The sequence below is a fragment of the Natrix helvetica genome (assembly GCF_964273705.1).
Source record: "Natrix helvetica genome assembly, chromosome: 14".
Lineage (NCBI taxonomy): Eukaryota > Metazoa > Chordata > Lepidosauria > Squamata > Natricidae > Natrix > Natrix helvetica.
This window is the reverse complement of record NC_138564.1, coordinates 11,704,605-11,718,218: the sequence shown is the minus strand read 5'-3', so window position 1 is coordinate 11,718,218 and position 13,614 is coordinate 11,704,605. Positions and strand designations below refer to the sequence as shown.

General features: G+C 52.4%; 1 protein-coding gene across 1 annotated transcript; it reads left to right on the top strand.

Moving 5' to 3' along the window:
• The first annotated feature begins 216 nt into the window (after window positions 1-216).
• NEFH (neurofilament heavy chain) lies at window positions 217-12,394 on the top strand. Its single transcript, XM_081966440.1, has 4 exons — window positions 217-1,072; window positions 6,823-7,022; window positions 7,795-7,919; window positions 9,495-12,394. The coding sequence occupies exons 1-4, from the start codon at window positions 220-222 to the stop codon at window positions 11,335-11,337; spliced, it is 3,021 nt and encodes a 1,006-aa protein (XP_081822566.1). The 5' UTR covers window positions 217-219; the 3' UTR covers window positions 11,338-12,394.
• The last annotated feature ends 1,220 nt before the right edge of the window (window positions 12,395-13,614 follow it).

Sequence of the window (13,614 nt, the reverse complement as noted above, 5' to 3'; positions counted from 1 at the left end):
GGAGGGTCTGTCTGGGTGGAGGGAAGCCCGCTGAGCCCCGGGGGTCCCGAGGAGAGGAGGGAGGGTTGCCCAGAGACGCTGTTTGGGGAGGAAAGGCGAGGAAAGGCGGCGCTCGGTGCCTCCTCCTCTTCCTCCTCCTCCTCCTCGGAGGGGCGGCTCCGGGCTGCATATAAGCGAGCCCGGCTGGCCGCCTGCCGCAGTGCCCTCTCCGACGGCGCGATGCTAAGCTACGGCGCGGAGGTGCTATTCGGCGGCGGCGGCGGCGGCGGCGGCCCTATGGTTTATCGCAAGGATGCCGGGGGCGGCTTGCGCTCAGGCGGCCCGATGGGGCTCTCGCGCTCCGGGGGCGGCTCCTTGTCCTCCAGCGGCTTCCACTCGCAGGGCTGGTCCCGCAGCTGGGGCTCAACTTCCCGGCGCCAGCTGGGCTCGTCCACCGAGAGCCTGGAGTCGCTGAACGGCGAGTTGCGCGGGGGGCGCAACGAGAAGGAGGTGCTGCAGTCGCTCAACGACCGCTTCGCCGGCTACATCGACAAGGTGCGCGCCTTGGAGGTGCAAAACCGGCAGCTGGAAGGCGAGGCGGCTGCGCTGCGCCAGCAGCAAGCCGGCCGCTCGGCGCTGGGCGAGCTGTACGAGCGCGAGATCCGGGAGATGCGCGGCGTACTGGTGCAGGCCAGCAACGAGAAGGGGCAGCTGCGGCTGGAGCAGGAGCGGCTGGAGGAGGAAGTGGGGGCGCTGCGCCAGCGGCTGGAGGACGAGGCCCGGCTGCGCGAGGAGAACGAGGCGGCCGCCCGCGCCCTGGCTAAATTCACCGAGCAAGCCCAACTGACCAAAGGCGAGCTGGAGAAAAAGCTGGCAGCCCTGCGCGAGGAGAGCCTCTATCTACGCCGCAGCCACGGCGATGAGGTGGGCGAGCTGCTGCGCCAGATCCAAGGCGGCGGGCCGGCCGCCGTCTTCGAGCTGCGCGAGTTGCCCGCCGTCCAGTCCGACGTCACCTCGGCGCTCAAGGAGATCCGCGCTCAGCTGGAGGGACACACCTTCAAGAGCTCGTTGCAGTCCGAGGAGTTTTTCCGAGGTGAGTCGGGGGACCCTGGAAGAAAGGGCAGGGGGTGGGTGGGGACAACCTGGGTTGGGGAGGGGCGCCAGGGTCTCTACTAGGGATGAGTCCAATGCTCCCTGAAGCGCCGGAAGGCAGGAATGGGTGCTCCAACAGGGGAGGTTTTTAAGAAGAGAGGGGACAATCGTTTGTCTGAAGTGGTACAGCAATGGCCCTTAGACCTGTATACCGCTTTACAATGCTTTACACCCCTCTCTAAGCGGTTTACAGAGTCGGCCTCTTGCCTCCCAACAATCTGGCTCCCCATTTGACCCACCTCGGAAGGACGGAAGGCTGAGTCAACCTTGAGCCGGTCAGGATCGAACTGCCGGCAGTCGGCAGTCAGCAGAATTAGTATAGGATTGTCTGCTTGGGGGTTGGACTAGAAGACCTCCAAGATCCCTTCTAACTCTGTTATTCTGCTGGTGTTTAAGGGGAGGGAAGGCTGAGTCGCTAGGAGTTGGGCGGCATATATATTCAATAAATCATAGCATCCTTAGTTTATATCTATAGAAGCCCAGAGACCCGAGGCAGAATGCGGGGCTTGGGGGTGGGAGGGGGGGGGGCTCTGCAATTCAGATTTGGGGGAGGCGACAGAACAATTGCGCGGTAGAGCAGGGCGCAGGGCAAGTGCCAGGGCCTGGGTTAAATATCAATCAATCAATCCCCTTAATTCCACCCCCCCCCCAGGTTGAACGGCCAAGTGGGTGATTATAGAGGGGAGGGGAGAAATGAGGGGTGCGTCATTCAAGACCCCTCCATCCTTTCCCCTTGCCCTCCCCGTAACTTTAGGAGGCGGGGAGACAGAGGACTATAAAAACGGATTCGAGTCATTGTAGGACGCTCCAAGGCGCAACTCTTAAAACGGACGCAAGAGGAAGGGCAAACCTACCTAACACCTAAACGTCGGGAAATGATTTTGATGACTCAACTAAATCGATCCAACAGGCCAAGACGCGGGCCCCAAAGTTGGCTGCCGAAAGTTGCTGTGCAAAGCTGAACTCTCCCCCTCCCCCCTCCCCGGGCCCTATTTCTCCTCTTTTCCCCATCCAGAAGGCTTAAAACCAAGAAGTCGGGTAGCAAAGGTATCCTAAAGGAATGACCTTGCGGGAAAGTGTTGGACGTGGAGGGGGTGGGGGAGTTGCGCTCTGAAAACGGGGTCAAATTGTTCCAAGAGGGACAGTTCAGACGACCTCCGAATGAAGGCTTTGTAATGAGGGATGAGGCTCAAAGGAAACACGCTTCCCCCGGTCAGTTTCATTCACTCTCCTCCACGTTTTTATGCATTTCTTACTTGGGTGGGTGTGTAAATCCCCCCTCCCTCAGCCTTGTACATTTTAGCGAGGGATGGAGGCGGTACACTCCCCCCATATTTGGGGGAAGAGAGACGGCTCATCATCTCAGACTCGGGGGAGGGGGGGTTGCGAGAAAAGGCAAAGGCGGGTGAGTGAGGGGCGACCGCCAGGGGTCCCGCACCCTTGACTGACCCCAAGGTGGCAGGGGCTTTTCTTTTGGGAAAAGCGTCCGAGAGACAAAACCCAGCCTCTCTTATTGGGGTGTCCTGTCTCCCCACTGCGGAAGAGGGAGCGTCGCCCTCTCCCCCCTTTCCCCGGACTGCCGGGGGAGGGTGGAGCAGAAGGAAGAAGGGAACTTTCCCGCAGTAGTTGTTTGGGAAGAGCAGGGGGGGAAAAGCAGCGAGGAGGCGGGGGACCAGAGAAAAATGAAAGTAAAGAAAAATTGCAACCAGCAACCCATAGGATCTGCGCAGAGGTGGGGAGGAACAGGGTTCTGCTGTGTTTTGGGGCTGGGAGGGGAAGGAATAGGTTGGTTGCGCCCCTGCTGATCCCCGTCCCCCCGGCCTTGGTGCAGGGGTGGAGGGGGGGGACGACACATAGGCAAGTGTGTGTGTGTGTGTGGGGGGTCACTTTGGATTTTGCTCAGGAACTGGGGTGGGCGGGTGCGCCAAGCGGCAATGCCGCAGTCTAGGCTGGAACTGGCCGGCAACTGGAGGGCAAACTCCCTCCTGCAGTTTTTCGTTTGGGGGGGGGGGCGTGTTGGGTGGGTGCAAGGAGGGGCCAGACTGGCGCAGCGTGACTTGCCTCCTTTGCCACCCCTCCCTTCCCATCTTTGCAGACACTCCCCCCTCCCCCCACCCGTCTCTTTTCCCTTCCTATATTCGGCCTGGCGCCAGCTAGGATGGAGACGTGGGAAGGGGGCGGAGAGGGGTGATTTAAAGCAGTAAGGTGGGATGGGTGGGAGGGAGGGAGAGGAAGAACGGTGGGGAGGGGGGGGGCTGGGGAGTTTGATGCGGCTACCGGCAGAAAAGGCGGCTTTTCCCGCCCCGCCCCCCATCAGCGAGGTTGCGTGCCAACTTTCCCCAAATTTGTTGGGAATCATCACCCCCCCTCCCCAAATCGTTGGAGGACGAATGGAAGCGTTGCAGCCCTTTCTGAAGAGGGGGGGTGCGGCCAGACTTGAGACGTCCCCCCTCAACTCCCGGGCTGTCTTTGGACCCGCAATGTTCCCCCTCCCCTTTTTTAAAAAACCTGGGGCGACCCCTCGAAGAACGAAACCTGGAGCCGGTCTGCTTAATATCCTACCCAACCTCCATAACTGATTGCCCTGTTACCTCCCACGCCCGTCCACCCCCACGCCCCCCCCTCCGCGCCCTCGAGCCTTAGGGCTGCTAATCCGCATTCAATATCTTCTCTTGATTCTCCCCCCCCACCCCGGGAGGGAAAAACTTGCGCGGGGGAGGCGCGCCTGGGAGAGAGAAACCCCCGATGCGCTCAAGGCGAGGGCGCTGTCCAAGGTGCTGATCCCATGGCATGTAACGGCTGGGGTTGCTATCCCGAGAAACTCCAAGATCCATCAGCCTCAGGCAGGGATCCGAGACCTAAATTCTGATTGGGTGACGGAGTTCTTGGTGCTCTCTGGGCCTCGGGGATTGCTTGCAGATGTTTCATTACTAGGTGACATCTGTAAGATGTCTGCAAACAAAAATACCCAAGCTCAGAGAGGGCATCGAGGAGCCTACAGTTCATCTCCTCCTCCTCCAGTTCACTCCCTTCTAATGTTGATGATGTTACCTAGTAGGGTAATGAAACGTCTGCCAAGAAAACAACCAAGTTTAGAGAACATCAAGGACTCCTGCAGTCCTTTCCCCTTCCTCCTCCAGCTCACTGCCTTCTAATATTGATGATGTTACTTAATAGGGTAATGAAACGTCTGCCAAGAAAACCACCAAGTTTAGAGAACATCAAGGACTTCTCCAGTCCTTTTCCCTTCCTCCTCCTCCTCCACCACCACCACAAACCCCACTCCCTTCTAACTGATAATGTTACCTAGTAGGGTAATGAAACATCTTCAAGAAAACCACCAAGTTTAGAGAATATCAAGGACTCCTCCAGTCCTTTTCCCTTCCTCCCCCTTCCCTTCCACTCCACAAACCCCACTCCCTTTTAACACTGATGACGTTATCTAGTTTGACAGTGTAAGATCTACAAGACACCCCCCCCCAGGACCCCAAGGACTCCATAATTCAACCCTGTGCTACACATGCCATCTTCTATTCAATATTGGATGCGACTGGATTCATTCATGGCATTAAACGACATTAAACCTCATCACAAAACATTAAACTGCTACTCTTTAACCACATTTGATTGCCTAGGGCAACATTAGTTGAGTTCACGCATGGGGCAAGCTGTAAAAATATAAGTTTGCATTTCTCCTGGCTGAATTCACATAGAATCCCCTAAGCCCAAATCAAACAAGTTATAGTATGACCCATAAACTATACTGTAGGACCTCAATAAGTCATTGTTTTCAGTGCTGTTGCAGCTTTAGTTATTAAACAAACTGTTAAGTGGAGGACTATACCCATATAAAAATATTCCCATTTTATTTTCCTGCTGCCAATATAGAAGTCATTTTACCCTACTTTATCCTCCGGGTTTTTTTTTTCTTGTAACCTTCCATCAAAATTCTGTTTCAAACAACCAGTCATGTCTAGGTGTCTCCATCGGCTGCTAAAAATACAACGCCAGCATCTGGAATGATCTGCAAACTCTTGGTGCAAGCGGCTTTTTTTTTTTTTTTTTAGCACCGCCTATCCACTGGTTTTTTTTTTTTTGCAAACTCACTTAGACAGACAGGAAGATGAAGAGCAGAAGCTAAAACAGGGCTGGATTTAAAAAAAAAGAAAAAAAGAAAAAGCAACGTCCTTGTTGCAGTTTGCAGTGAAGTATCTTTTGCCATCCTGGTGCTTGGAGAGCATCTTTCAGCCAGGTAGAAATAGGAAATTGCATTTAAGCCAAGTTTCCTGCAGTGTCTTTTCGGTTAACCGAACTGCAGTGGGATTGTGCTTGCGTAACACCCTGGGTGCCAACACACACACACACACACACACACACACACACACACACACACACTTACGTGGCTCGGTGTGATGCCGGCTTTGCACCACACGGTATATAAAGATGTCCGTCAAACTCCAGAAACAACCAGCCTAGTCTAGCATGCTAAGCAGAATCTTGCTACGTCATGGCTTCCTTTCTGGATTAAAACTCTTCCGCGCTGTAAAAACTCTGCATTTGCTGAGTCAAGACTGCAAAGTGACTTCCCACCGGCAGAATGCAGCTACGGAGAATCCGCCTCCAGCTTCCTGGAAAGATATATATATATATATATATACAGGCTCTCCTCCTTTATCAGCTAAGCCAGGGAAATAGGTATGTTATTGTGTCACAACCCCTGGGATGCCCAAATATGGGAGGGAACACTCTGCTTCCCTTTTCTGTCTTTCGGCTCACTCCAGACGACCATCCAGGCAGAAAACCATATTTTTAATGTTGCCTTTGTTACATTGGTGTTGCATTTGTGCTGATAAATAAAGGGAGACTAGTATAGATCTATTTCAAGCTATTTAGCTCTCATCAGCTAGCCATACCCTTACTGGGATTTGAACCTGGGCTGTATTACATACACACACACACACACACACACACACACATATCTCCCCCACACCCCGTGTCATCATAAGAATATATTTTAGATTGCTCAGCAGATGCTGCTGCACTCCAGAAAATTGCTCGGTTGCTAGATGACGTAATTCAGAATCTGCTCTATTGAAGTCTAAAGATGGGTGTCCAGCCTTGGCAACTTTTCAGACCAGACTAAACTAGACGAGCAGAGTTGGAAGAGACCTTGGAGGTCCTCTAGTCCAACCCCCTGCTCAGGGGGCATATTTCTTCAGATCAAGGAGGAGAAGGAAGGAACGGTTGCAGGAACTGGGCATGGCTGGTCTAGTGAAGAGAAGGACCAGGGGAGACAGGATAGCAGTCTTCCAATATTTGAGGGGTTGCCACAGAGAAGAGAGGGTCAAGCTATTCTCCAAAGCACCCGAAGGCCAGAAAAGGAATAATGGATGGAAACTGACCAAGGAGAGATTCAACCTGGAAATAAGGAGAAATTTCCTGACAGGGAAAACAACCAACCCATGGAACAGAGGTTGTGGGAGCTTCATCCCTGGAGGCTTTCAAGAAGAGACTGGACTGCCACCTGTCAGAAATGGTGTAGGGTCTGCTTGGGCGAGGGCTGGGGGGGGTTGGACTAGATGACCTACAAGGTCCCTTCCAACTCTGTTCATCTGTATTTGTAACTGGTGCCAACTCACATGCCCCAGAACCTCAATGGCTCTTCCCTCTTTCCCTGACTCCATTCTGCAGTGAGGCTGGACAAGCTCTCTGAAGTCGCCAGGGTGAACACGGATGCCATCCGCAACGCCCAAGACGAGCTGTCGGAATATCGCAGGCAGCTCCAGTCTAAAACGACAGAGTTGGAAACTCTCCGCGGGATGAAGGAATCCTTGGAGAGGCAGAGGCTGGACATTGAGGATCGCCACCATTTGGATGTCCAGTCTTATCAGGTAAGACGCGGCCAAGGTGGGTGGGCCAAAGGTGCTTTAAATTCAGGAGCAACTGGACTGTTTTGGTTTTTCTTCAAAGACGTTTTGCTTCTCCTCCAAGAAGCTTCTTCAGCTCTAACAGGACAGCGAGGAAATGGAAGGATTTATACTCCTTGCAGACAGCTGGTCATTTGCATCCTTTTTAGAGAGTCGTTGAGACCACTTGGAGGTTTTATCTGTCTTCAGGGTCAAAGAGATGTGCAAATTGAACAGCCCTCCTTCAACAGAGGGGGGAGGGATAGGACCTCATCTATCTCCAGTCTACAACACAGTTCTTTCAGCAGTTCCAAGAAGGCTCCACGTCCATTTGCACCACTCAGATAAAACCTCCAAGCAGCCTCAACGACCCTCTCAAAGGATGCAAATGACAAGCTGTCTGCAAGGAGTATAAATCCTTCCATTTCCCCACCATCCGGTCCGAGCTGAAGAAGCTTCTTGGATGGGAAGCATCTTTCTGGACAATTCACTTTTTCCCACAATGCCGATTCAAAACTCAGCTTTTTTTTTGGAAGCAACAAGGAGTAGAAAGAGCAAAGATCCACATCTTCATTCGGTTCGTTTCCATTCGGTCCATTCCTACCTATTAACTTGCTCCGTTTCCATTGCTACAGATTTAATCTTGGTGCGTTTCCACCTTATCCGTTTGCTCCCTTTCCATTCGTTTCCAAAACACTTTATCACCTTCCATTTTAGCGCACAAGTTGTTGAGGGAAGATTTGTGTCTTTTCCCTAGGATACGATTGGACAGCTGGACAATGAGCTCAGGAACACCAAGTGGGAGATGGCTGCCCAGCTAAGAGAATACCAAGACCTGTTGAACGTCAAAATGGCTCTGGATATCGAGATCGCTGCCTACAGGTATTTGGGGGCCTTGAGCCCAGAAAGATTCAAATCAGGAGAACATTAAAAAGCCCCCCCCTTTGTGTCCTCCTTCTCATATTTCTTCCCACCCTGCTTTTAAAAGTCTTGTGTTTTTTAGAATAGCAAAGTTGGAAGGGGACCTTGGAGGTCTTCTAGTCCAACCCCTTGCTTAGGCAGGGAAACCCTACACCACTTCAGACAAAAGGTTATCCAACGTCTTCTTAAATACGTCCAGGGTTGGGGCATTCACAACTTCTGGAGGCAAGCTGTCCCACTAATTAATTGCTCTGACAACATCATTAGGAAGTTTTAAAATACAGACTGGACAGCCGTTTGTCTGGAACGGTATCGGGTCTCCTGCTTGAGAAGGGGGTTGGACTAGATGACTGCCAAGGTCCCCTTCCCACTCTGCCATTGTATGGTTCTGTAAAGGTCTCGTTTGAGGAGGGGGTTGGACTAGATGACCTCCAAGGTCCCCTTCCAATTCTGTTGTTCTATAATTTGGCAAGGATCTCCTGTTTGAGCAGGGGGTTGGACTAGATGACCTCCAAGCTCCCCTTCCAGCCCTGTGATACTATCAGCAGGAGATCCTAGACTGCATCCGATAGGGGGCTGTCCAGACTTTTCTTAAAAACCTCCAGTGATGGGGAGTACCCACAACCTCTGGAGGCAACTTCTGTTCCACTGGTTAATTGTCCTCCCTGTTAGGAAGCTTCTCCTTCATTCCAGGTTGCTTCTCTCTTTGTTTAATTTCCATCCGTTGCTTCTTATCCTGCCTTCTGGTGCTTTGGAAAATAAGTTGACCCCCCCTCCTCTTTGCGGCATCCCTTCAAATATTGGAGCACTGCTATCCTGTCGGCCCCCCCCCCCCAGTCCTTCTTTTCTCTAGACTGGCAAAATCCAAATCCTGCAACCGTTCTTCATATGTTTTAGCCTGCAGTCCTTTAATCGTCTTAGTTGCTCTTCTCTGCATTTTTTCCAAAGTCACCATCTATTTTTTTTTTGTAAGGTAGCAACCAAAACTGGATGCAGTATTCCAGATGGGGACTTACTAAGGGTTTTATAAAACAATATTAATACTTCAGGGACGCAATGGTTCGGTGGCTAAGATGCTGAGCTTGTCGATCAGAAAGGTTGGCAGTTCGGCGGTTCGAATCCCTAGCGCCGTGTAACAGAGTGAGCTCCCGTTATTTGTCCCAGCTCCTGCAGTTCGAAAGCAGGTGAAAAATGCAAGTAGGAAAATAGGAGCCACCTTTGGTGGGAAGGGAACAGCGTTCTGTGCGCCTTTGGGATTGAGTCATGCCGGCCACATGACCACGGAGACGTCTTTGGACTGTGCTGGCTCTTCGGCTTTTAAAGGGAATTGAGCACCGCCCCCTAGAGTCGGGAACGACTAGCACATATGCGCAAAGGGAACCTTTACCTTACTGTAGTTTAATATTACTTTTTAAATTATTCCTTGCTCTTCCCCTGCAAGGGGAAGCTTTACCTTTACTAATACTTCACATAATTTTGATTCAATGCTTGGAGCAACAGTTTTGATTCCCCACTCTCTCTCTTTTTTGGAAACAGGAAGCTGCTGGAAGGAGAGGAATGCCACTTTGGCAGCGGGATGGGGATTTTCTCCTTTCCCGAAATCGCCCCCAGGGGCCCGAGCATCCCCGCTCACTTCATAGTCAAGAGCGAGGAGAAAATTAAAGTGGTGGAGAAATCGGAAAAGGAGACGGTCATTGTGGAAGAAGTGGGGGAGAAGGAAGAGGAAGCAGAAAAGGAGGAGGAGGAAGAGGAGGAGGAGGAAGCAAAAGAGGAAAAAGAAGAAGAGGAGGAGGAGGAGGAAGAAGAAGAAGCGGAAGAGGAAAAAGAAGGAGAAGAGGAAAGCCAGGAGGGAAAGGAAGATGGCGAAGGAGAAGAAAGCGAAGAAGCTGGAACAGGGAAAGAATCTCCACCTACAGAGAAGACCCCGTCGTCGGAAAAGGAGCCCACCTTGAAGGAAGAGGAGGTTAAATCTCCCGCAAAAGATGAAGCCAAGTCCCCAGCCAAAGTCGGGTCTCCAACCAAAGAAGAAAGTAAACCTCCGGCCAAGGTGGTGTCCCCAACCAAAGAATTTTTGAAGATCCCAGGAGCGAAGCCAGTGGAGGAGGCAACTTCCCCCATCAAAGAAGAGAGCAAATCTCCAGCAAAACCTGCATCTCCTGCAAAGGATGAAAGCCGGACTCCAGAAAAGCTGAAATCTCCAACAAAGGAGGCAGAGAGACCTCCAGCGGTGAAGGCCCTGGAGAAGGTGGCTTCCCCAACCAAGGAAGACCTCAAATCTCCAGCGAAGGAGGCAGAGAAGCCTCCTGCGGTGAAACCCCCAGAGAAGGTGGCTTCCCCAACCAAAGAGGACCTCAAGGCACCAGAAAAACCAAAAACTCCAACGAAGGAGGCCGAGAAACCTCCAGCGGTGAAGGTCCCAGAGAAGGTCGCTTCCCCGACGAAAGAAGACCTCAAACCTCCAGCAAAGGAGGCCAAGAAACCTCCAGCGGTGAAGGTCCCAGAGAAGGTCGCTTCCCCGACGAAAGAAGACCTCAAACCTCCAGCAAAGGAGGCCGAGAAACCTCCAGCGGTGAAGGTCCCAGAGAAGGTCGCTTCCCAGACGAAAGAAGACCTCAAACCTCCAGAAAAGCTCAAGCTTCCCCCAAAAGAGGAAGTTAAATCTCAGGAGAAGGCCAAGACGCCCGTCAAGGAGAAGGCGAAATCTCCAGAGAAGGTCAAGACTCCCATCAAGGAGAAGGTGAAATCTCCAGAAAAAGACACAGCGCCCCAAAAGGAACCAGCTAAGCCAGCAACAAAGGAGAAGGCGCCGGAAAAAGAAGCAGAAGCGCCCGCCAAGCCGGTGGCAGAGAAGAAAGTGAGCAAGAAAGAAGAGGAGGCCAAACCAGAGGTCCCAACCAAGGATGCTCCAAGGCCGGAAGCCAAGGAGAAGACCGAAGACCAAGGGGACAAGAAGCAAAGCCCCAAGGCCAAGTCGCCTACCCTTGATGGGAAAAAGGCACCTGCTGCTCCCAAGGCTGAAGACAGCAAGGAGGAGGAGGCCACCAAGCCACCATCCAAACCAGAAATGGGGAAAGAGGTGGAGAAAGGAACCAAGGCGCCCGTGCCCAAATCTCCCACCGAGGAAGTCAAAGCCAAGAGCCCAAGCCCACCGGCTAAGAAGGAAGCCGAGAAGGTCAAGGCCGAAGAGAAGAAGGAGAAAGCTGGGAAGGAGGAGGAGAAACCCAAAGAAGAAACCAAGAAGACCTTGAGCCCCAAAGAGTCCCCCACGGCTCTCCAAGAAACCCCAAAGCCAACCAAGACGGAGAAAGCCGAGAAGTCCTCTGGGATGGACCCCAAAGACAGCAAACCGGCTGAAAAGGGAGAGAAGGCCAAGAAATGACCAGAAGACCTTGGGAGGTGCTTCAGGGGGCACCTGAGGACTTTGGAAGGCCACCGATCTCAGGACCCTCTCTCCTCAAGGCTCGGTTTGGGGCGAGACCTCCCCCCGTCCCCACCGAGGAGTCTGGGAATGCATGTTTGCAACACGTCGATCCGAAGAGGAAGAAACACAGCCCACAGCTAAGCCACGATCGATCTGAGATAACTCGGTGGGAGAAACCAACCACCAACCAACCAAACCCACCCCAAGCTGGTTCCAATATGTTATTGACAGCTTCCGTAGCCGAATGTGATATATGCAGAATTTCCATTTAAGCAATTGGTTTATTTAAAGGGGGAGGGAAGGGAGGGAGGGAGGGAGGGGAACCCCCCCCCCCCCAGGGCAATATTTGGACTGCCCTTCTCATATAAGTGCATTTATTTCCCCAAAGACGGGCAAAGGAATAATAATAATGATAATGATAATAATAATAATACACGCAATAAATCTCAGAATGTTGGAACGCAACAAGAGCTGGAATTCTGCTCCGCAGGGATGCCCTAGGCAAGGGAAAAAAATAATAATCTCCAAAAACTGATGTTTTAAAGATGCCTTTTGTGCAAGCGATGTGCAATTGCTTGGGGAGAGGAGGGGGGGGCATGAATGTGGAAAGAAGGCCTTAATCCAGCTCTTGATTGTCTCAGGAGGAAGGAGGGGGGTGTTGTCCCCTCCACTCAGCCCAAATTGCCGTCTCAAAGGGGGGGAGGGCTTTCCCACGTGCTAGCTTTGCCCCAGAGTTCAGAGAATTTGAGGCAGAGGGTCGTTTGAATCCCCTTGCCCAAATTCTCCAGGGTGGCAGGGCAACTATCTCTCACCCCCCCCCCCCTACACACACAAATCCTCATTAGGAGGGGCGGTGGAGGGGAAACACTGTGGTAGTTTTGTAGTTCTCGACACCGAGGGACCCTGCATATTCAGAGACCCACCCACACGCACCCACGCCCCCAAAAAGTGCATTACGCCATCTCAAACCGTTCACCTCCTGTTGCTTTCTGTGCAATAAGCCGCCGATTAAAAGAAAAAAGAATATGCTTACGATAAATTGACTCTTTGTTTTTTGTGTTTGGCGGGGGTAGACGAGAATGTTTAGTCCGGCGGTCACCAACGGGGGGTCCGCGAGAAAGTTGTGGGGGTCCGCAGAAAAATTATTTGCATTTTTTACATTGCACTAAATCAGGGGTCCTCAAACTGCGGCCCCTGGGATGGATGCGTGCAAAGAACGCTTGTGTTGCTGCAGAGAGTCTCCCCCTTTGGGGTCTTTTTGTGGGGGTCAGAGGGGGTCAGAAATTCCCACTTGGGGTCTGCTTCGGCCTCCTGGTGGGGGGCTTTGGGCGAAGGCTGGAGGGAAGGGCCGCTGGTGGGGAAGAGCCAGAGGGCCTCGTTCCAGTGGGACTGCATCATGGCCTGGAACTGGCTGACCATCTCAGCCCACTGAGCCTCCAGGTGCCAGCACCTGGCCTTGCAATCCCTCAGGTCTTCCCTCTGCTTGGAAAGCCTATGCTCCTAGTCCTCAGTGAGGAGCTTCTGCTGAGTCTCCTTCTCGGCCAGATCCAATTTGAACTGAGCTGTTTTGCCAACTCTTTCTCCTGGGGGCTGCTTAGCTCCAGCAACTGCTCCCTGTTGGGGCCCTAAGGAGCCCGGGAGGGCAGGCGAGGAGGGGCTGGGAGGGGAGGGGACAGTAGAGGCCGACGAGACACCTCTTGATGTGAGTGACATCGATTTGGCCACACCCACCGTCACATGATCACCTAGCCACGCCCACCCAGCCAGTCATTAGGCAGATCATATTAGTGGTCCGCAGGATTTAAAATTAGGAAATTAGTGGCCCCTGGGGTCCGGAGGTTTCGCTGCAGTTGATGAGTTAGTAGCCCTCTTTGTTAAGGGAATCTGCCTTCCCCACTGACTTTGTCAGAAGGTCGCAAAAGGGGAAATCACGCAACCTTGGGACACGGCAACGGTCGTAAGTATGAACCAGCGGCCAAGCACCTGAATTTCAGAACACGCAATCCTGAGGATGCTGCGATGGTTGTTTAAGTGTGAAAAACTGTCCTAAGTCACTTTTTTTCCCATGCCATGGTAACTTTGAATGAGTCAGTAAATGATCTGTTGTAAGGTTGAGAGCGACCTGTACTGATGATGTTACCTAGTGGGGTGATGAAATGCCTGCAAGAAAATCACCACGCTCAGAGAGCGTCAAGGACACCCTAAACTACATACCCTCCTTTATTGGTTCAATAT